Here is a 22,384-nt window from a genome sequence, read left to right on the forward strand (position 1 = left end):
AAAACGGATCAATTTGTCAGTAAAGCACCAAAGACATTTCATACAGGGATTGTCAGACTCCAGAGCTGCCACTCAGCTGTGAGTTATCCATTTGGCTTTCCCTGCGCTGTTTGAGGGTGTTTGAGCTTTGCTTTTCTGACTCATGTGCGCTTTGGCAGGCGCCGTCTCCCGAGTGTTACTTTTCTACTCAATATCAATCTAAATTACATTACTTTATAGGAGTTGTGAAAAGATTTTTGAAACCATTTCTACTCCTAAGCAACACCCAATCAGTTTCAATCAAATACTCAACACGGCATGGAAAAGTTCCTTTTTTATTATTATTTTAGAACACTTCTCCAGACAAACATTATTTCCTGGTTCTCTGTGTAAAGATATTTAATGGATATTTGTATATTCTGTGACAAGGCTTAATCTGTATCCGGGAAACTCACTTTAACCTCCACTTGCCCTACATTTTAGTAACTTGAATAATAATTTATCATTTTAACTAGAAATGGTATTAGTTTTAAGTACAGCCACCGTGTGGCCTAAACTATTATTCATATAGTATCATTTTATGTTTGTAACATTTTGAATGTAATGTTTCTAGTTTACCCTAATACTTTTAGTAAAATTGTTGGACATTTTGGAAAAAATCACTTTACTCACTGTTTTACCAAGAGTTGTTGAATTTACTAAACTACGGCAAGCAGATGGTTAGCTTAGTTTAGCAAAGGAGGAGACAGCTAGCTTGACTTTGTTCAAAGGTAACATAATCCACCTACCAGCATATTAAAAGTTAGTTAACATCTCATTCCTTTTGTCAATAAATACAAAGAAAACTCAATAATTTGTTTTAAAATAATGTGTTTTATCTGTTCAAAATGTGTAAAAAGGACAAGATTAACATAAACTTATGTGCTGGGCTAATCCTTAGCTAGGCACATAGAACTATAAACATTGATTTAAATAATATAAAATAAGGTTCAACTTCTAATTTTGTAAACTTTAGAGGAGATTAACTGGTAGCTGCTTTTAAAATACATATGGACATTTCCAGGCTAGCAGTTCCCGCCTGTTTTCAGTCTTTATGCTAAGCTAACCGTCAAAGTGGTATCCTTTTTCTCATCTGGCTCAGAGCAAGAAATTATATATAGGTGTATTTCCCAAAAATGTTACACTCTTTCTTGTAACATGTTAATGCTAACTTTAAATCAAACATCTTTCCGAACATTTTGAGGTTTGTTGATGTCACCACATAGCCTACTATGTGGCCAGCACTGTTGAAATGTTTGTACAAATTTTAAATGTATCCCTGCTGTTCATATAAAGGGTGTTAGTAACCCAGTACAGCTCCTCTGTGGAGGTGAAGTGGAAAGTCAGGCTGCCAGATTCATGACAGGCACTAGCCACCATTAACACGTCTCCACCCGGGAGACGGCTTAAAGGGAACGTCTAGTGATAGGCTAATAAGTGTTGCAACTATACTGTGTCTTACAAGGACACTTTAATCAATCAGTCTGAATCCCACAGGCAGTGAATGTCCAATAGTATAGTTTAATGGTGTGACTATTTACTCAGCAGGAATGTTATGGTGTTTACACAGTATCATATGGTACTCACATCGACTTCAGTATTCCTCTTAAAAAGGCAGGAGGGCCATACATGTGACCAGAATCATGTTTTATTTCAAACATATCTGGCCTTACTGTGTTTTCCAACATTTAAAAAAAAAAATGCTTGCAGAGAGGGGAGTCTCTTTTTCACAAATTCATATCCAGTTGAAAAGACTTTGTATAACAATATTTTACAAGTACACCGTTATTGTCCAACATGGATCCCATTGACATTTGAAGGGTTTAGGGTGTAGCCATTCTACATTGAGAGTATTTTACATGAGACAGCATTTATGGTAAGGCATTCCGTTATTTCCAGAAAATACAAATTTAAATATTTGAAAGTTAGATGAGAAGATGTATCCTTATTTATATAAATAAACTTCACTACCCCTTGTAACATTGAGTTGTAACTGATCTTGGCTGTACATTTGAGACTCACCAGAGGTAAAACTAAGTTTTTCTTTGGTAATAAATACATCAGAGGTACCGAAGTACGTTCTTGGCAAAGCACATTATGTCTAAAGAGAAAAAAGCTCAGGGACGTTCAGTAGCAAAAAAAGTATAAAACAGGAAGATGATTTACTATCAGCATGTAGATGCTCTTGGCCGCAGCCTGGCCGAAGGAATCAGAGACGGGGATGTTTCGGACTGTTAGCATTGACAGACTATGTTTCACAGCGGGCCCTTTAATTTCCCTGTCTATTGCTCTCTGAAGAAAAATCTCTTTGACCAGCTGCTATCTGCTCGGATGAAAAGAGGCCATATTCCAGAGCTTAAATGGAAAATAGGTTTCACATATGATACACAGACCTAAAACTAAAGGAGATTATCTAGGGTTGTTCAGTATATAACACTTGATTTATTTTCAAGATCCAACATTTCTACTTTATTTGTATTATTTCAACTTTAATGTCAACATATTTATATAAGCCCTGCCCCCCTCTCCAGCGCGTTCGTTTGAATGACAGGAGCAAACACAGCTGACAGCGGCGGTGAAACTCGAGTGATCAGAGCGATGCGAATATTCGGGGCTTATCTCCCAACCCCATGTAAATACTATGGTAGATACCAATTACAACAAAATGAACATATTTTACCGTGATTTCATTGTAATACACGGTTCAAAATAATGCCGAAGTAACAACATACTGATACCGTATGGTTAGTAAAAACCATGAATTATTGCTTTGACAAGTGTGCAGACAAGACGGCAGGCGAAAAACCTTTTTAAATGCGTGTTTTCTGAATGGACATCGGATCGATCAGGCTAAACTAAGCTGTAGCTGCTCCGTCCGAAGTCACAACTCATGATCCAGACAGAAATAATGCAGCGACTGTATTCACCCGGTTTGTACATGTTTAACTTTTGTCCAGTTTCTGAACAGATATGAGGAGCTGTGAGCTCTGTGTGCTAACTGATACGATGGCCTCGTAAGAACTCAGATGCTCAATTCCGTTGCTTGGTAATATTCTTTATTGTAAAGAAACCAAAGCTATCAATAATGACTACTAGGCTCTACTAGGATTCTCCATAGAATCACTAGGTTCTACTAGGTAATGTAACATGGATCTCTGGCAAACAGGCATGGCGATAACGTCATCACAAGACGAACCAACACCAGACAAAGGGAGAGAAGGACTAAATATACACATTAGGTAATGGGGCACAGGTGGACACAATCAGGGGCGGGAACAACAATCAGTCTAGCAGGTGCCACACGGACAGGAAGTGCCGACACCTGGAGAGAGAGTAGAGTAATTAACATCAAAAGACAGATAGACAAAACACTAAAAACACAACAGCTAACAGGATACTAGCGCTAAAACCTTACACTAACAGCTAACGGCTGATGTTTTGGGACATGTTGATGTGGTGATGGGTTGACAGCATGTAGAGGATAACATCATATGTATATCCTTTGTTAAAATATTCCCTTAAGATTAAGTTAAGTTTTACTCGCTACAGGGTGCACTTTGAGGGTTTGTGACTTTGCAGACTGTTTACATGCATAAAAACCTTCATAACACACAAGGTGACGGGTAATAACCTGAAAAGCATGACATGGGACCTTTAAATAGAATTTAGATTAACTTCCTGTTTTATTTAGATGTTTTTATTTTGAAGGCGAGTTTACCCTGTTGACAGGAAGTTGTTGTTGCTATGGAAACAACATGACGGAGATAAGTAATATCTTCTAATCTACATATAAAGACGGAGAAAGTAAAGAATAAAGTGTATGTTTAAATGTTAGCACCCCCCGAAGAGGCACAAGCTCTTACGTTGAGTCTGGATACTTAAATCATCAGTAAAGTCTACGACCATATTTTCGTGTGTGGTTCGGGTGCCATCGTGTGGCCTTCTGTAGGCATCGTACTTGCTTCGGCTGTTGCTTGGCTGTTGACCAAGTTCGGGGCCATCTTCGTGCGAAATTCACAATTCCATATTCGTGTGTCAATCTGGTGTCAATTTCGGGACAGTGTGACAGGGGCTTGAAGGAATACCCTTTCCATAAAAGTTGAAATGTTGAAGTGTTTTGTGAAATGCTGTGGTGTTTTGTGAAATTCTGTAGCGTTTTGTGAAATGCTGCAGTGTTTTTTGAAATGTCGTTGTGTTTTATGAAATGTTGAAGTGTTTTGTTAAATGCTGTAGCGTTTTGTGAAATGCTGTAGCGTTTTGTGAAATGCTGCAGTGTTTTTTGAAATGTCGTTGTGTTTTATGAAATGTTGAAGTGTTTTGTGAAATGCTGTAGTGTTATGTGAAATGTTGTTTTGACTTGCACTTCAGGGCCACCACACCTCCTGACATGATGCAGATATTAGATTTTTCTTCCCCTCTCAAAATCTTAAAACAAACAGAGCATTGCGTTTGTTTTGGCCACAGAATCTGAGCACAGGCTGACTGATGCACTTCACTGAGGCAAACCTTTTTGGCACTGGAAAACCCATCCTGAGAGTTACATACTCACATGCTGCAAATTAAACATTTATAACATGTGTTATATTCCCAAAATATCTAGGGGCAAAGGAAAGTGAGAAAAAGTTAAACATACCGGGGGAAAAGAGAGAAAAGTGATTTATAAAACCAAAACATGTTGTTTATTAACGCTAAAATTCAAATGGCTCACTAGCAAATTAAAAAAACGAAAGTATGCTTTATTCAAAGGAAGAAAGTGAGGCGCTTTCACACCGGAGTACTTTTTTTTGCAAACCTTTTCACCCCTTTTTTTCCCGGGGAGAAAAAGGATCCAATTTCTGATTGGCTGGGCGAATTACAAACCACGCCCCGTAAAACTCTGAAAAAAAATTGTGAAGCCATCATTTTCTTTGCTTGCATCAGCATTATTAGCATTAGCATTAGCCCAGCGCACCAAAGGAGAGAGACTATCTTATGGCAACACAAAAGAAAACATGGGAGCGGTGGAGTGATGAGGAGGTGTCGGTGCTTCTGGCGATTTACTCGGAAGGCAAGCCAGTCCCCAACTCCGGGGACTTCAGGGCCGTATACGCCGTGAAGTTGTTTGCGGCCTGCCAGTAAACCCAAAGCAGAAGAAGAAGAAGAAGAAGAAGAAGAAGAAGAAGAAGAAGAAGAAGAAGAAGAAGAAGAAGTGACGTCAGCGTCTCCCTAAGGGACTTATTCCGGTGTGAACGCGATTTACTAGATAGTTCGAGGAAATTAAAGTTCCGGGGAACTAAGTTCTGGGAAAAGTGATTGGTGTGAAAGCGCCTAACTGTAAAATGAGAACCGACCAATTAAAGACCACCTAGTAGGGACTAAGGCCCCTAAAAGTTGAGATACCTCTTCCCAAGAGGCCTTATCAATCAATCAATCAATCAATCAATGTTTATTTATATAGCCCAATATCACAAATGTTACATTTGTCTCAGTGGACTTCACAGTTAATATCAGTATGACAATACGACCACCTCTGTCCTTAGACCCTCACATCGTAGGAAAAACTTCCAGAGAAAACTCACAATTTAAAGGGGAAAATGGGAGAAACCTCGGGGAGAGCAACAGAGGAGGGATCCCTCTCCCAGGACGGACAGACCTGCAATAGATGCCGTGTGTAAATTGAAAAGATAATACATTTGCAACATCGGTAGTCCAAATGTTTGGAAATGCATGTGTGTATAATAGGAAGATGAATCCACGAGGATATCCATCCAGGGCTTATGATCCAGGATCACAGCAATAAGCACAGCCACGACTCAAGATTATATACATTATTATATACAAGAAGCAAAAAAGCCATCAATATCTTTGTCCATCTTTGTAACGTATAGGCCTACAGTTAAACACATGGAGTGTAGAAAGGTTTAAAATCCTATGTATATACTAAACTATAATACATTATAATAATATTAAAAAAACTTTAGTGCCATTTTTGTGTGAACCTCTTCTTGTTGCTTGGTTCCATTCAATATACAAACTTGACAATTAATTAAAAAGTCTAAGCTACTAAATCCATGCAACGCTTACCCCCAGTTTCTACCGGGTCCTTCTGCGCCGCGTTGCGCCGCGTTACGGCGCGTTACGGCGGTCGTAAGGATCGCGGCCACTCTAGTCAATGGGTGCTATTCCACCACACGCGCCGCGTTACGGCTCAGATGCGTCCCAGAAGCGGCTCGGCGCAGCGCTTCTCTAAAATTAGGATGAATCCTATTTTTGCCACGGCGCAGCCGTAACGTAAGGTCGGGCAGGCAGCCCCCCCTCGCAGGAAGTGGAAAGGTGAGCATCCGGGCCAGGCCCATCCCCCACATATACTAATTTAGCAGACCCCCCTCCTTCATCACAACACCTCCACTATGATACGCACAATGGACGACGAGGTTTTCATCATGGAAGTGGAAAAACACACTATTTTATATGATGTAACCAATGCTTACTACAAGGACAACATCAGAAAGAACAAGGCCTGGTTTTTAGTCGCTGCAGTTTGTGGAGTGGAAGGTAACAACTACATATTAAGGTTTTAAAGTTAATTAATACCCGAATTAAACCCAAATCAATAACAAAACTGCGAGCCTGCACGCACAACGCTATTCTTCTGAAACACTTCTGGGACGCGTCCGGTGGGTCATGGCGCTAGACCAAAACCGCGACGCAGCCATGACGCGGCGCAGACGGACCCAGTGGAAACTGGGGGTTACACTTGGTTTTGAACAGCACTTAATGTGGCCAACCCTCCACGCAAACTCAAGTTAAATGGGGAAGGGAGAGGGTGTTTGGAATTGGGCCTATGTATCACTAACATACAGGCCTAATCCCAACATTGATTATCCTGTTTGCAATTTCACTGCTATCAAGTTAACAGATTCATGGGATATTTAGGTGAACTCTTTTCTTCTCTCTTACAGACACAATGGACTATACGTCAACTAAATGTGACAGGTAAGTTAAATTATTCCTCGCTCAATCTGCAATCCAATCAGCTCTTTGCCCTCTTCAACTTTCATGAGCTTGAAAAGTAATACCTTACATAATCCCTCTTGGAAGTTTTTCTTGAATCTGAACCGCAACCTCTTCATTCACCCATATCATTTTGGATCCGTATGAAAAGGCAAATGCACCATTTCTGCTTTGTATCAATGTTTTTTTTAAATTTATTTGCAGGGAGCAGCAGCAGGGCCGAGGTCAGCATAGTCGAGGTGATCAGGACTGGAGGGAGATTCACGCCGCCGTGGCTCTTACCAACCTGGCCCAGGGGCAGAGCAGCTTGACAGGGCCCAAAGCTGGTACAGGGCAGAGCAGCACACGAGGTCCCACCTCGGTTACCAGTATCCTGGACAGGATACATGTCAAAGGACCCAACACGGCTCTGAGGCAGAGCTGCACCACGGGGCCCACTCTCACCAGCCGCATCATCCAGAAGTCCTCCCATATCTCTGAAGTCCAGACTGTTAATGTGGCCCTGGCAAACAGCGTGTAGGCATTTCATGAAAGCATCTGGTCAATTGTTCCATATAGGAATTCCAGATGCTTAAGTGCTGAGCAATATCTGTACAGCCTCTGTTCTTTTGTAAAGCTGATAAACTTTGACATTTTCAATCATTTCTACTTTGTAAAAGGGAAAAACTGACCTAATGCAGTTGAGTATCTTCTACTTTTATGTTTCTAATGACTTCCTATTGCCGTCTGTTGCAGTAAGTTATATTAACTTCCACAAGACTGGACTATCATCAAATGCTTAAATCTGACAGCAGCTATTTGAATAAACCCAACGTGAAATCTTTTGACCAGTCACTTGCTTTAAATCATTGCCTTGTCGTGGCTGGAGCTGCATACTTGTGTTTTACTGAACTGTATTTAGTGGCAATATTCATGTGTGCAATTGTAGGACTCGCAGCAACGTTACTTTGAAATTGCTTTTTAAAAAGGTTGTAATGTGGACAGAAGGGTGGTATAGAGCAGGGCAACAGGAATTTAAGTGAAATGCCAACCCAGTCTCACGGCATTTCGTGTTATAGTCACAAAATAAATGTAATCTATTGATTCGTGTTCACCATCACGTTTTTCCCATTTTTTTCGTGTCACACAGAATGATTTCAAAAGCAATGTATTTCTATTGGTAGTGTGTTTCGTGCCTGCACCACGTCTTTTTGTCCGGTCGGGTCTTGGAAGACCAGAAGCTGTGTGGTTCATAAAAACATGTTCTTACTCAATATCGAGCCACGATTATTGTTTTTATTTTAAATTGTATAATGTCTGACTTTTTTTGCCGTCCGTGAGGAAAATAAATGGGGCTCAGAGCCTCAGAATACTGAAATCTGTGATTTTAATAATTTGTTATTATTTACATTGCTTTTAAAATCGTTCTGTGTGATGGGGAAATCACACAGAACAGTGTTGGTGAACAAAAATCAATAGATTCATTTCGTGACTATAACACGAAATGCCGTGAGACTGGGTTGGATAGTCACATTTGTTGAGATACAAGTCAGTAAATCAGCTTTTTTAGCCAACAGCTTAAGGTGGGGTAGGTCATTTTGGAGAAACCAGCTCGAGTGCACTAGAATTTGAAAATACACAGCCGGAAAAAACCTGCCACTTCCTTACAGAACCCCTCCTCCAACACACACGAACGCGCACATAAACAATGAGGGCACGAGATAAATTTGTGCACAGATGGAAGGCTGACAGGCAGGTAGGCCATCCAGTTATTTTAGCCGGGCCGGCTAAAATGATTGGTCATGTTTTTTACAGTGCTAGGGCTTCCACAGATTAATTTGTTGAATGTATATTTATTGTCAAAGCATTTCATATATTCATTGCTATCGGGATGTTAAGAGCATTCCATGGAATATAACAAAAAGTGTTTCTGAAATAAATTACATACCCCACCTTAATCTGTTTTGGTTCACTTTACCGCTCTCATTGTTTCCATTTTGAAAAGAGCTCTACAGACCGACTCTAGGCTAACTGTGTTAGCACCAAACAACAAACACCTAATTAGAAACTAGCGAGAAAAATGTAGAACATTTAGAAGTTTATGAGTCTAGCATTAGCATAATAGCAATCTCAGAACTCATCTGCTGCAGCCCTAAAGATGATAGGCTGCTGGGGCTATATTTGTGAGGTTCTTGTAGCAGCTCATTCTTTACAATTAGCAACTTGATAGATATGCAAGAATTACATTGTGAATTGAGAGACGACGACTACGACCGGATTGTTTTGAATAACCAGTTTACAAGCTAACTCAAAACTAGCTTGTAACTAGCTAAATCACTTTTCTGCTGTCGACATGGACAGTTGCCTGCATTCAACCAAAAGCCGCGTTCACACCGGAGTACTTTTCCCACTTTAGTTCCGATATAGTTCCGAAATGTCGCGTTCACACCAAAAAGAGCCGGAACTAAAATTAGTTACAGTGAACCTTTTTACCCCCTTTTCCGGCCTTCTTGTGAGAAAAAAGCTATATTTCTGATTGGCTGGGCGGATTGCAAACCACGCCCCGTAAAACTCAAAAAAAGTGTTGTGAAGCCACCATTTTATTAGCATTATTAGCATTAGCATTAGCCCAGCGCAGAAACGCAGAGAGACTAACTTATGGCAACACAAAATAAAACATGGGAGCGGTGGAGATGAGGAGGTGTCGGCGTTCTGGCGATTTACTCGGAAGCTGCTTCTACTGAAGCCAGTCCCCAACAACCGGGGACTTCCGGCCGGGGATTTTGGGCGGCAGTATACGCCGTGAAGTTGTTTGCGGCCTGTTTACAAAGCAGAAGAAGAAGTGACGTCAGCGGCTTCATTTGCCTAATCCACCCCCAGGGATTTATTCCGGTGTGAACGCGATCTGTATTTAGTTCATCAGAACTAAAGAGTTCTGATGAACCAGCGCCATATAGATAGAAGAGTTACGACAGCGGAAGTCAAAAAACGGTTATCGTCACGTGGTTCATGCAGACGAGGATCGTTCCCCGGAAGTTCATGGCGGGCAATGTGAATGCATTGATAACAGGAGATAGAACTACGATTTTTGGTAATTATTAGTGAATAAAGGTTTTGATTTACAATATTTATACAACAAATCGATATGTGTATGTATTTACATCAATATGTTTTAAAAAATAAAATAGAATTTGCTAATATTAATTGATAATATTAGGATTAGTGTGAACAACTAGTTTACATGTTAGGCTAACAGTGCCTTGGTTAAAGAGCCTGTTGCGGTTTATTTATAGCTTTTAATTCTTTAAAAGCAATATTATCTTCTTAAACTTGTATGTTAGTCAGGAGCATCACTTTCTAATGTTTATTGATATATTTAGAGGGAGGGGATCTAAAGGAATGCTTCAAAATTCAGATTAGATTCATTTCTACCATTTTCTTAAATTCATGGTAGTTTCAGTAATCCCATGGTAATTGAGGACACAAGTTATCTAAATGACTAATGTCATCTTTATGGCTTTCAGAAAGGACAGGAGACCGACAGGTGACTATCAAAGGACTAGCAGCAGCAGCAGCAGCAGCATGATGATGATGATGATGTTAAATGTGTTATTTTAGGAAGATCCATTGCAAATACATGGAATTCAATAAACATTGAATAGCATATCATGCAGTTTGTCTGTGCCTTTTCCTCCGTGTTGTCCTGGTTTGCTGTGCTGCCACCATGGTTCGCTGTGCTGCCTGGGGATGCTCAAATCGCTCCGAGAAAGGAGTACGAATGTACGGCTTCCCCACTGACACAGAGCGGAGGAAAAAATGGCTGGCTCAAGTCAGCACTAGCAATTTCACGACCAACAGCAAAAAATATGTGAGGTTATTATATACAAACACTGCATTTGCACGTTTTCACAAAACGAAAACTACACCATTGGGAAAGCTTAATGTTTTGTTTAATACAAAAAAACAGGGAAAGGCTTGAAAAACACAGAGTTGAGACTCAGGGTGCAGGGTGAGGGTCTCAATGCAGGTATTCAGGCTCCATTGAATCCCCCTCTGGTTCTTGTGCTGAAAGAGGGAGTAACAGACAGGAGAAAGGGTTATACACACCTATATAGCACACCTATTGGATGGGAAATTGCCTTGGGGAGATAAGGTGTGGTCTTTGTTCCCAACTGAAGTTATGGAACTTTATTATTTGTGAGTTTAACAAAGTATGAGAAATGGCATCAGTAACAGATGTGAAATGAATTTCTATAAAGTTGTCTCACATTCTTGGTCATATTTTATAAACAGTATGTAATGAGTATAACATGTCCAGTAAGTATAAAGTGTTTCCTAATACTGTGTATTCAACCACTATGGTATAGTGCAGGGGTCACCAAACTACGGCCCGGGGGCCGGATCCGGCCCGCCACCCCCCTTTGACCGGCCCCCACCCCCTCTGCCCCCCACTACTTGAACCGGCCCTATGAGGCAAATCCCCAAAAGTCGTCATGGCTTATTTTTTTCAAATTGATTTTTGGAAAATAATAACATGTCTGCGTTTGGTATTTTGTTGATTTTGTTTCAGTTAAAAAAATTATATTTAGTTATAAAATAAAATGCACTATATTTGCCGAATTGTCGTCACCCGACATCTTGGAGATCAAGTGAGTGACAGACAACGCACGCGTAGAGAACTGTCAGTGTTCAGGACAGCAAAAATGGCTAACGTTAAACGAAAAGTTGATAGAGAGTGCAGAATTTTCAAAGAACAGTGGACCAACGACTATTTTTTTGTTCAGTATAAGGACCGTGCCGTTTGCATTATCTGTAAAGAGAGTGTGGCGGTTTTCAAGGAATATAATCTTCGTCGTCACCACGAAACCCGCCACAGTGACTTTGCTAGCTTGCGAGGGCAAGCAAGAGCAGACAGAATTCGCAGAATGAAAGGCGGACTGGCAGCACAACAACAAACATTCATTCGCCAAACCCAGGTAAACCACGCTGCTGTTCGAGCTAGCTTCAAGGTAGCTCACATACTAGCTACCCATGGGAAGCCCTTCACTGATGGGGACTTTGTTAAAAAATGCATCCTTGCTGTGGCCGAGGAGGTGTGTCCCGACAAGAGAGAGGCAGTCAACGGTGTGAGTCTCTCCGCGACTACTATGACCAGGCGAGTAGAAGAATTGGGGGACAACGTTTATGAGCAGCTGAACGAGAAAGCGTCACAATTCAAGTTTTTTGCTTTGGCCATGGATGAGAGCAATGATGTGCAGGACACAGCACAACTGCTCATTTTTATTCGTGGGATTAGCGAAAGCTTTGAAGTGTCTGAGGAGCTGGCAGCACTAAAAAGCCTCAAAGGAACTACAACAGGAGAGGGTATTTTTGTCCAAGTGTGCAAAACAATGGAAGAGTTGGGTCTAGACTGGTGTAAATTTGCCAGCATCACTACGGATGGCGCACCTAGTATGGTTGGCACGACAAGGGGGCTAGTAGGGCGCTTGAACAGCGAATTCGAGGAACGAGGTCTCACCCCCCCACTACAAGTCCACTGTCTGATTCACCAGCAAGCCCTATGCTGCAAAGTTTTGAAGTGGGCGTCTGTTATGAAGGTGGTTGTGCACTGTGTCAACTACATCCGAAAAAATGGTCTGAAACACAGACAGTTCCAGGCCTTCCTCTCCGAGCTTGAGTCTGCCTACGAGGATGTGCTGTACTACACAGAAATCCGGTGGTTAAGCCGAGGCAAAGTGTTGCGCCGTTTCTACGACCTGCTACCCGAAATCAACACCTTCCTGCAGTCTAAAGGTGAAACGGTACGAGAGCTGACCGAGCCAGAATGGAAATGGGACCTCGCATTTTTAACAGATGTGACTGAATTGTTAAACCACCTTAACGTGCAGCTCCAAGGCAAAGGGAAGCTAATCAGTGACCTGTATTCCCACATCAAAGCGTTCGAGGTCAAACTAGTGCTGCTTGTGAGACAGGTCGAAAAGCTGGACTTTACGCATCTCCCTGCCACCCAGAGCTACTGCGCTGAGAAACCACCTGTCCCGTTCCCAGTCGAAAAGTGGAAGGATGCACTGGAAATGCTGCAGGGGCAGTTCAGTGTGCGGTTCCGTGAGCTTCATGTCAACGGTAAAGCAATACGTTTGTTCCAGAACCCCTTTGCTGCTGACATAAATGATGCCCATCCCTCTCTTCAGTTTGAACTAGCCGAGTTGCAGAATTGTGATATCCTTAAAGATGCGTTCAAGCCTGACAGTCTCATTGAGTTCTATGCTTCGCTCCCAGGGGAAACCTACCCAAACATCAAACAGCATGCAATGAAGATGTCCACAGTTTTTGGCAGCACCTACATCTGTGAGCAAACCTTTTCCCGCATGAAGCAAACCAAGAATACAACAAGGAACAGACTCACAGATAAACACTTGCATCAGACCTTGAGACTGGCTACCACTGGACTGCAACCAGACATTGAACTTCTCATCAGCCAGAAGCAAACACACAGTTCACACTGATACGGTAAGCACACTGATTTTAACAATTACTGATTTTAATTGCTATAAATATGAAATGTGAAGGCTCTTTTTAATTTGCTACATATGTTGTAAAATTATGTCACAGAGAAAAGCAGACAGCAGCATGTCTTGCCATTTACTGAATATGGTGCTTCTTGTGTTCAATCCGTCATCCCTCCATGCCAGGGCTCCAGAAGGCACTCTGAAGTGAGGAGAGGAGATTGCTGTTGCTGATCCCATCCCAAAGACAGCACAATTCATCAACAAGTACAAATCCAGTTCACCTACATATAGGCTACTGATTTTGATTGCCATTATTCTGTATTATTGTTGTGCTTTAGTTTTGAGCCTACACTGCTCATGTCCTTTTCACCTTGACCTAAACAAAATGTTAACTGAACATGCTCACCTGGATAGGCATAAGAGTTAGCTAGTTCTATTAGCCTACTCATGTTATTATAATTTTGATGTTTTTTATTTATTTATTTATTTTATAGGCCTATTTATTTGACCTTTATTAAGTGCTGCACACAATTATTATTATTATTATTATTATCATCATCATCATCAGGCCTACCTATAATTTATAATTTTGAACTCACCTTTGCCATTGTCAATCACCTCAACTAGGCAGATGTTTCTTACCTTGACAGATTTGATGTTATTTTTATTAGAAAACAAATAAATGGAATATCTGTGGTATTTCAAATTAAAGCAAAGTGTGAAGACTCAATTGCTACTTTTGTAAACCACTAGTAAAGATGGTAAACAAATATGTGACAGGAATCAAGTGTTGATAAGGTAGTGTGGAAGTAGTAGTGGGGATGGCTGTGCCGGGCTAGTAATCTCTTCTACACAATGAGCTGACTCGGCCCCGGCCCCCCATCACAGTCAGGAACAATAATGTGGCCCCCAGAGAAAAAAGTTTGGTGACCCCTGGTATAGTGTATGCCGGTACTATGGTATGGTATCCTAGCTTAATCTGTTATCTGTAAACGTTTCCTAAATCTACTAATTTAGGGATAATCCACTGACATCCTTTAATACACATGTTAATTTGAATCAGATGTACTGATAATATCCGCAATATAAATCTTTAAACTTCTTCTTACCTTTAAAAGTCCTTCACGAACGGGCTATTATGCTGCAACTCTACAGCTCTGTTAGCCTTGGCGCTAACTTCCGGGGAACGATTGAGAGGCTCCACGATCCGCCATTGCTGTAAAAAAGTGGTCCATTGGAGTGAACGGAGATGACGTAACTCTCAGTCTATATGGCGCTGTGATGAACTAAGTTCTCATGAACCTCTATGGGAAAAGTACTGCGGTGTGAATGCGCTTAAAGACTGTTCAAACCGAATTGTTCAAAACTCCAGCCAAAGCAACCTGCTTCCAACATCAACATCTTGTGAAGTTGCCAACGATTCTGGAACTGAAGCAACATTTGTCATATAGGTTCGCTAAGCAACAACAAAGCTAAAAGTACATTGATCAGGTCACCATGAAGCCAAATGAATGCTAACGTTACATGTTACAAGCTAACTGCTTATCACAGCAACTTAAAAGCTCCAGTGGCAAGGAATAAAGGGGCTTCAACGGAATACCCTTCGACACCTTTCTACCTTTACAAGCATGTTGAAAAAATGAATATTTTTTGTTTAAGTGATTATAAATATGAATGAATGAATATGAATGGCTACTATATTGTATTTATGTTAATGAACCTGCCTAACATACTGGTACACTCGTACCTTTAAAATGTGATGTTAGTAGTATGTTTATAGCTCATATTTGCTGTGGCCTTAAACCAGTGGTTCTCAAAGTGGGGGGCGCGCCCCCCCTGGTGGGCGCAGAGGCATGCCAGGGGGGGCGCGAGAGACCAGGAGGAAAAATGGTTATAATTTTTTTTTTAAAAAGATTAAAAAAAAAAATTAAATAAAAATCAGAATTTGAAAAATTATTGATTCGAAAATAATATGATGCAGTACAGTACTATTACGTCTGGGTCTCTGTTTCATTAAAGCTCGGCTCTGTGTGTGTGTGTGGAACGAGCCATTTTGTGTGCGCGTGAGAGAGAGAGAGCGCACCGGTACTGGAGATCGTTGTTGTTAGCTTTTGGTGCTAGCGAGCTACGCTAACGGATATAAGGAGTTTTTTCAACAACAAAGTGGAGGAGAGTCCTCTCCTGTCAGACTGAGAGCTAAAGGACTCTCTCAGTGTTATCTCAGTGGGTCTCAAATGTTTTGGTCACCATTAATGTAAATAATTATTTCCGAGGCACACGTTTATATGATCATTATAGTTATAAAAAAATAAGAGAATAAATGAAAAACAGGTATGAAATACTATATGACAGTAAAACAAGAATAAAGTTTAAAAGGGTGATTTGTAAAATATCCATCAAGAAAAAGTAAATCTGTTTACATTTCTGTTTCATATGGGTGTTGAGAGATGTATCCATAGATCTCTTCCTTTCGCTCTCAAAGTGCACCAGATTGATGCTTTTAACTTCAATATTTAAAAATAAATCTTCCCGGGGAAGCTTGCCCCCGGACCCCCCTATGTGACGTCCACACATCACCTATAAAAATAGCACTTTATCCCTGCTTACACCTATATGCCGTGAGCTGAATATCGAGCCTTCATTGTAACAGTCGCGGGTACGTTGTGTATTTGCGTGGGGATTGTTGCAGTAGAAAATTCCACTGTAGCGACCGGTACATTAATGGGAAACCCTAAATGTTTGAGCACCCTCTATGAAACGTCAAGCTACCCCACAGCACCCCCAAAATAAATATCTGGCGCCGCCACTGAGCCTGATTATTCGTTTTGGGGGGGCCCGACTTTTTTTTTTCTCCAAAGGGGGGGCCTGACAGAAAAAGTTTGAGAACCACTGCCTTAAACGTACGATTATGCAAGTTCAACTTTTTGATAAAGTTCCTGATGAAAAATGGAATGTATTGTAATGAAATAAGGCAGGTTGCTCACAAAAACAATGGGATATCTGTCTTAGGAACTAAATCTTCAGTATTTTGTCATCTCTGATAGGCCAGACCCACAACTGTCATCTGCTTTCGATGTAAAAACACAAAATCAAATGCCAAATGAGAGCTCAGGAATTTTCTGACCTCAATATGGGGGTAAACTGCCAAAAACGTATGATATTGGAAATAGAAAGAACAAGATAAACCTCAGAAAAACGTCTGGTAGAGACTTGTGGTGAGCGTCCTCCAACTGGGGACATCCTGACACCAAACATAAACTTGTAATCACACGCAGTCCTCTGGGACTATTTTACAAAACATGATTAACAGGATTTTTCCAGTCTGTTTTTTAACATCTTGTGCAGACAATATTTTAGCATGTGCGGCAGGCTAGTCATCAATAAAGTAATTTGGAAAGAGAAAGTCACTTGTGTTTCCACTGTAACCTGCTTTTAATTATGGGATTCCACTCAACGTGCTCAGCTCTCAAATTGCGATACAATAATAAGTCTTGAGAGACGGCATCTCCAGGTTGTCATTTATTTCAGTTTGAAACAATACAAACGTTACTGGGCCATGACTCTAGTAGCCTACATATCATTCAAAGTTAAGGCAGATAATATCATTTTTACAATTTGCTGAATATAATTCACAGCAAACAGGACAAAAAGGTCAGGGATAAAACGCTCAGCATGATTTTCAACAAGCAAACAATACATCGAATCAACTCTGAAGACAGGAAGATCTTAGGAATGCTCTCATACTATAAAGGTGTGAGAAATGCCTTCAATACGTCGCTGGGACATTACATGGACCACAACACCACACAGAAATGGCTAAATAAAAACCCAAGCAAACAAATGTACGGGCTAAATTAAATGTGTTGCCAGGTCAAATAGGCAAAAAAGCTGAAGAGAGTATAAGAAAATATTGTATTATATCAGCTCCAATTCTGTAAACCTTATGGAAATTATGGTCAGGACAGACAGATAGCAGGAAGTCCTAAAACATGGCTACTTGGTTTGCATATATCATGATAAGAGAAAGGAAATTGATTCTCTTTAAAGCATCTATAAATACAAATAATAATTGGATGAGCAAAAATTACTTGGTGTAAATTACTGTGGTCCATAGTGTAATCAGCGAGCATTCACAGTGTTGTGGTGCATTATGACTTACAAGTTGATTCAAGTGATGCAATATATAGAGTAAAACGTACAAATAAACATCTTGTATAACATTTCGTTTGTTGCCGTTACATAAAGTTGGTATTTAAAGCTCACAACGTGTAAGCAATCCTGCAATAAAGGAATCAAGGGGATGTCTGTATTGATTATAATGCATCATTTGGGGTAAATTTGCTATATGCTGTAACCTACAAATTGGTTCACGTAACAGGCACTATGCTATTAACCTGATGCCTTAATGCACAACAGAATCACTGCTGCCAATAAGCTAAATTCAAACCAGACATGAACTCAGATGACGTACACTTGGCATGTCAATTTAAAACACTATACTTCCTTAGGCAAGAGGCTTTTTTTTCGCAGGATACTTTCATTCATGTTTTTAACAGAAAGTGGTGACAGATGATGGTTGAAAAGGAAGTGTGCAAACAGCAAAAAGTCCTTTCGACCAAAAGAACAAACTTTTTTTTTTTTTAGAGTACTCATTCAGTTCCACATCCAATATATCAGTTACTGCTCCGTATTCTTTCCTGTCAGTTGTTGATGTCGTTGTTTTTTTTCAAGTTTCAGGGTATGGAACAGTATCCTCCACATGCCCTGGCACCACCATGCTCTTGGTCCCCCAGACGGACCTTCTGACCCTGGTTTTCACTCTCCCACAGCCCTGGAGTCTGGAGGATCTTCTCCACAAGCTCCTCAAAGGCACACTGGACGCCATCTTTGGTCTTTGCACTGGCCTCTGTACAAAAGAAAGAGGGTTACCCAGATTTATCAGCAAAAAAACCTGGTAGAAAAGATGAAAAATGACCAAAGAAATTCCCCTTTAAACCCAAAAAAGGACAATATATATATTTTTAGGATACCCTGTCGTAAAACTTAAAAATATTTAACCATGTGTTGCCAATATGACTTATTGAATAGAAAATGATTTCATTTTAAGAAGCCAGAGTCATATCCAGTGGGATGAAGACATCATGACAGCGGATTTATCCACAACATCTTCGCTGCCCAACCCTTTTTCGAAACCCTTAATTTAGCTGTTCTAAAATGGAAACTCTGCAGAAACTTTAACGTAATTTCCCAGAGAGGGGCAGATAGGCGATGGGAATCAGGAACACGTGTAGACATGGACCCGATAAATGAAAGCCCGCTAGATTTGAATCATAATGCACTTCTTTTGGAGCCTCTCGCAACGCTAGAGAGGCTCCAAAATGCCAAAGCCGTATAAACACAAAACAACTCAAAAATAAACGCATGACTTACTAAAGTGATGTTTTGACTTCTTTTGGTCCAACTACACAATTACAGTTCTGCCTTTTAAGGACAGTAAGTACGTTTTAATGGCTTTACAGTAAGCCTCATGTTATGGCTCTATGAGTTTATATGAGCATGTCTGACATGTATACTTACCGATAAAAAGCATAGAGTGTTTCCGAGCAAATTTCAGGCCCTCGCTTCTATCCACTTCAGGGTCGTCCTGAAAAACAAACAGACATCCTATGTTATTTTCTCCATGAGGAATACACATGTTGACGGATTAAAAGTCTTGTTCTGCACAAGCAAAGGACCTATTTTTTGTGTTCTGCCCTGAGAGGTCGTAAAGTAGTCGTAAAGTAGCGTTGGATTGTGGAATTTGTTGTTGACCAATCAGGAGGTTTTTAGAAGGAGCAGAATTATCCCAAAAAAAGGTCTCCTTATTTCCAAAACAAAAAGGACACAGTGAGCATAACTGGTAAAAACGTGTATAAAATATGTTGGCGGATGTAGGATGGATGGGCTGCAAGCTAACTGCTAACATTTACTCAGCTTGTTTCTCTGTTGACTTAAGATCCAGACACTCTAGATGTTTTTACCAGGAGCCAAATTATGTGCAGAGGTCTCTTCCTCTCAAAAAAGAAAAACAAGGTAAACAAAACCTGTGAAAACACTGAATAAAGCAATAGTTTGCTCATTTTATTTTGCTCTGGTTATAACATGAAGTAGAAATAAAACATACATCGTTAAAGTGTATCCTAAAAATCGATCTTAAATTGTGATAAAATAAGTCACTTTCTGGCAGACAACCAAACATGGACGCATGCTCAAAGGGGATACAACAGCATGTGTTTTCAAAGATGAATAATGTTGGAAACAATTAATTGTTTTTAATGCGGAAACCTTACATATTATACCTTCTTGGTTGAATTTAAGCCTTTTCAGTTTACTAAATGACCAGATATCTAGGATCTGGCTGATGGAACAATGTGAACGGTTTTAACCAGTTTTGAATGTGTCAGACAGACTCACCCGATCGATTTTGTTCCCAACAAGCATCTTTACAATTTCATTGCGTGTTGTGTAGGTCTCCAGTTCGTTCAGCCAGTTTTCAAGCCTCGTAAATGTCTCACGCTTTGTGACGTCATACACTGTCAAAACCATGCAAACAGAGAAAAGGAGGAAAAGGAGTCCTTTTATTATTAACATTTGTATTAGAAGTTGCTGTAATCTGATGGCTGTGACTTATAGAAAATGTGTAAAGAAAGTGTTAAAGCGAGAGAGTGAAGATGATATGTTAGCTGGTAAGAGAGAAAGTGTTTCTAGGTCAGGTTTAGAACAGGTTATGAGGCTTTATAAACATCACTGTTTACCGAGTATGACTCCCTGCGCACCGCGGTAGTAGCTGGGTGTCAGGGTGCGAAATCTTTCCTGTCCGGCTGTGTCCTGTCAAAGTAAAAACACTTAAGATTATCAACAGCAAAAAGTTCCATAACACCAAGCATTTAAAAACTACATGTGTCCACAATCACAGACATCATTTTTCCAATAAGTGGTGCGAGGTCTCAGACTGTCCCGCTGTGAAATTGGCCACTGCCTGAGAACTCTTTTGCAAATCTTTATTCTTAAGGGAATTATTCACAAACTAATGTTTAAAACAGGATGACTTGGCACGTTATGGAACTGGCAGAGCTGCAAAAACATAAGTTACATTTCATTGTGTAGTTCTATTTTCTATCAAAATACGATTTTATTGGCTTGAAGGACAAGCCTGAAGATATCTGGGGAAGTTAGGAGACTATACAGCATTTAAGTGTCTGAGAATGATTGTATTGCTTGTTTTAGAGTATGGTGCATATAAATGCAGGAAAAGATATCAATTTATTTTACTTTTCTTTTTATTGAAATTCATCCGGGGCACAAAGAAGGGAATATTATGAGTCAGGCATTGGAATTACTATTTTTTTATATATATGAGTTTGCTGATTGGTAGACCAAAATTCGACAATATAGATATAACGAAATTCAATAAAATAGAAGGTAATTAAAAAGCATATATTGTATTTATGAGTTTTAATCCAATCAGACATTTAAAAATTCACTATTATTATTATTTAAATATGAATTGTTAAAGTACATGCATTATAAGTATTACACCTGCCTCAGCCCATTAAACATGGGACTTTACAAAGTGCCGTCCTCTTTCTCATAATGTATTTTGAGCCCTGGCATCCTCCGGCACACTTGTTTCTCAATTATTATTCTAATTTTCTCAACAATAAACCGTATGCCATTTCAGTATTTTGGGCTTGGGTTATGGTCTCACTGAGAATGGTGGTAGTGTTTTTACATTGGACATCTGGATTGTATGCCTCATGAAAAGTGTTAAAGTTTCTTTATGAGAGTCTGGCTGTGCAATGTCTCCGCCTTGTGGAGAAAACACGTACATCATCGGGTTTTTCCTAACAACAAAGACTAAACTGTAGACAGTGACATAATGACTTATTTCTTACCCATATGGCGAGCTTTGCTTTGTTTCCATCTATTGAGAGGGTCTTTACTTTGAAATCCACACCTGATCATTAATGAAATGAAGACAAAAAGTAAAGAGAAAAGGCTTTGATGGTGGCACCTTCTAAATTATATTTCTGTGTTGAACCATGTGTTGATGTACATGTGTGTGTAAGTTAAAAACCTATTGTTGCTGCCTGATCAGGGTCAAAGGTGTCCTCTGTGAACCTCAGGAGAAGACTGTTGGGAGAATACAGAAAACAAGGCTATAAGCAAGACATACAGCACACTAGGCTTTTGTGAGGTGACTGCAAACTCTATAAACCCTTCCCTCTGTCAGTTACAAGCACAGTACAATAGCTACACAGTTGTAATGTTGAAATGAGCAGCAGCATCCCTATCAGGAAACAAAAACCAAAATCCTATGGGGAAGTTTTACAGCTGCCTATATGACGCTGCCATTTTCGGACACCTAATTGTCAACTTGTTAACAGTGAATATGTGGCCTACATTGGCAGGAAAAGGACATCAACAACATTAGCTGTTAGCTTAGCAACAGCTGTGTAATAAACTTACATAATAAGAAGAATGTCAACATTCACAACAGGCTAGCTAACAGCTTGCTACAAACCTGGACTTCCCGACTCCACTTTCACCGATTATCAACAGCTTCAGAGTCGTTATCACGTCGTCATCCATATTCCTAAAAGGGGCTAGTTTAACCTGCACTTGGCGACGCTTTTTTCGGTGAACTTTACTTGTTTTTGGAGCAGCAGGCGGCTAGCAGCTCCGGTGACAGGCTGCTGTTCACGCAACTTCCGGCCAAGCTTCGATGCGTGACGTCACGGAGGATCACGTCGTTTGAAAATAAGATAAAATAAAATAGTTTTTGTCCATTTTATTTGGGCTATTACTGTTTCAACAGTGTTTTTATAGTTTGTCTAAAATAGTCG

The 22,384-nt window shown here is 40.2% G+C and overlaps 3 protein-coding genes across 3 annotated transcripts in view; 2 read left to right on the forward strand and 1 right to left on the reverse strand.

Annotated features, from left to right (window-relative positions):
• Positions 1-8,933, forward strand: part of LOC307019909 (uncharacterized protein) — a 9,972-nt gene extending 1,039 nt beyond the window's left edge. Inside the window, exons 2-5 of the mRNA XM_079651009.1 lie at positions 1,315-1,360; positions 6,375-6,552; positions 6,960-6,993; positions 7,216-8,933. Coding sequence (XP_079507135.1) covers positions 1,315-1,360; positions 6,375-6,552; positions 6,960-6,993; positions 7,216-7,531 — 574 coding nt within the window. The 3' untranslated portion in view covers positions 7,532-8,933. The remainder of the gene's footprint in view (positions 1-1,314; positions 1,361-6,374; positions 6,553-6,959; positions 6,994-7,215) is intronic.
• Positions 8,934-11,915: 2,982 nt separating this feature from the next.
• On the forward strand, positions 11,916-13,496 carry LOC307019910 (general transcription factor II-I repeat domain-containing protein 2A-like; the record flags this gene model as incomplete). Its single annotated transcript, XM_079651010.1, has 2 exons — positions 11,916-12,541; positions 12,638-13,496. The coding sequence occupies 2 exons, from the start codon at positions 11,916-11,918 to the stop codon at positions 13,494-13,496; spliced, it is 1,485 nt and encodes a 494-aa protein (XP_079507136.1).
• Positions 13,497-17,005: 3,509 nt separating this feature from the next.
• On the reverse strand, positions 17,006-22,262 carry LOC307018757 (ras-related protein Rab-18-B-like). Its single transcript, XM_079649164.1, has 7 exons — positions 22,063-22,262; positions 21,616-21,671; positions 21,434-21,495; positions 20,294-20,366; positions 19,953-20,071; positions 19,077-19,143; positions 17,006-18,405 (listed from the first exon to the last, which is right to left on the reverse strand). The coding sequence occupies exons 1-7, from the start codon at positions 22,128-22,130 to the stop codon at positions 18,233-18,235; spliced, it is 618 nt and encodes a 205-aa protein (XP_079505290.1). The 5' UTR covers positions 22,131-22,262; the 3' UTR covers positions 17,006-18,232.
• Positions 22,263-22,384: the final 122 nt, after the last annotated feature.

The sequence above is a fragment of the Notothenia rossii genome (genome assembly GCF_949606895.1).
Source record: "Notothenia rossii genome assembly, chromosome: 9".
In the NCBI taxonomy this organism is placed as follows: domain Eukaryota; kingdom Metazoa; phylum Chordata; class Actinopteri; order Perciformes; family Nototheniidae; genus Notothenia; species Notothenia rossii.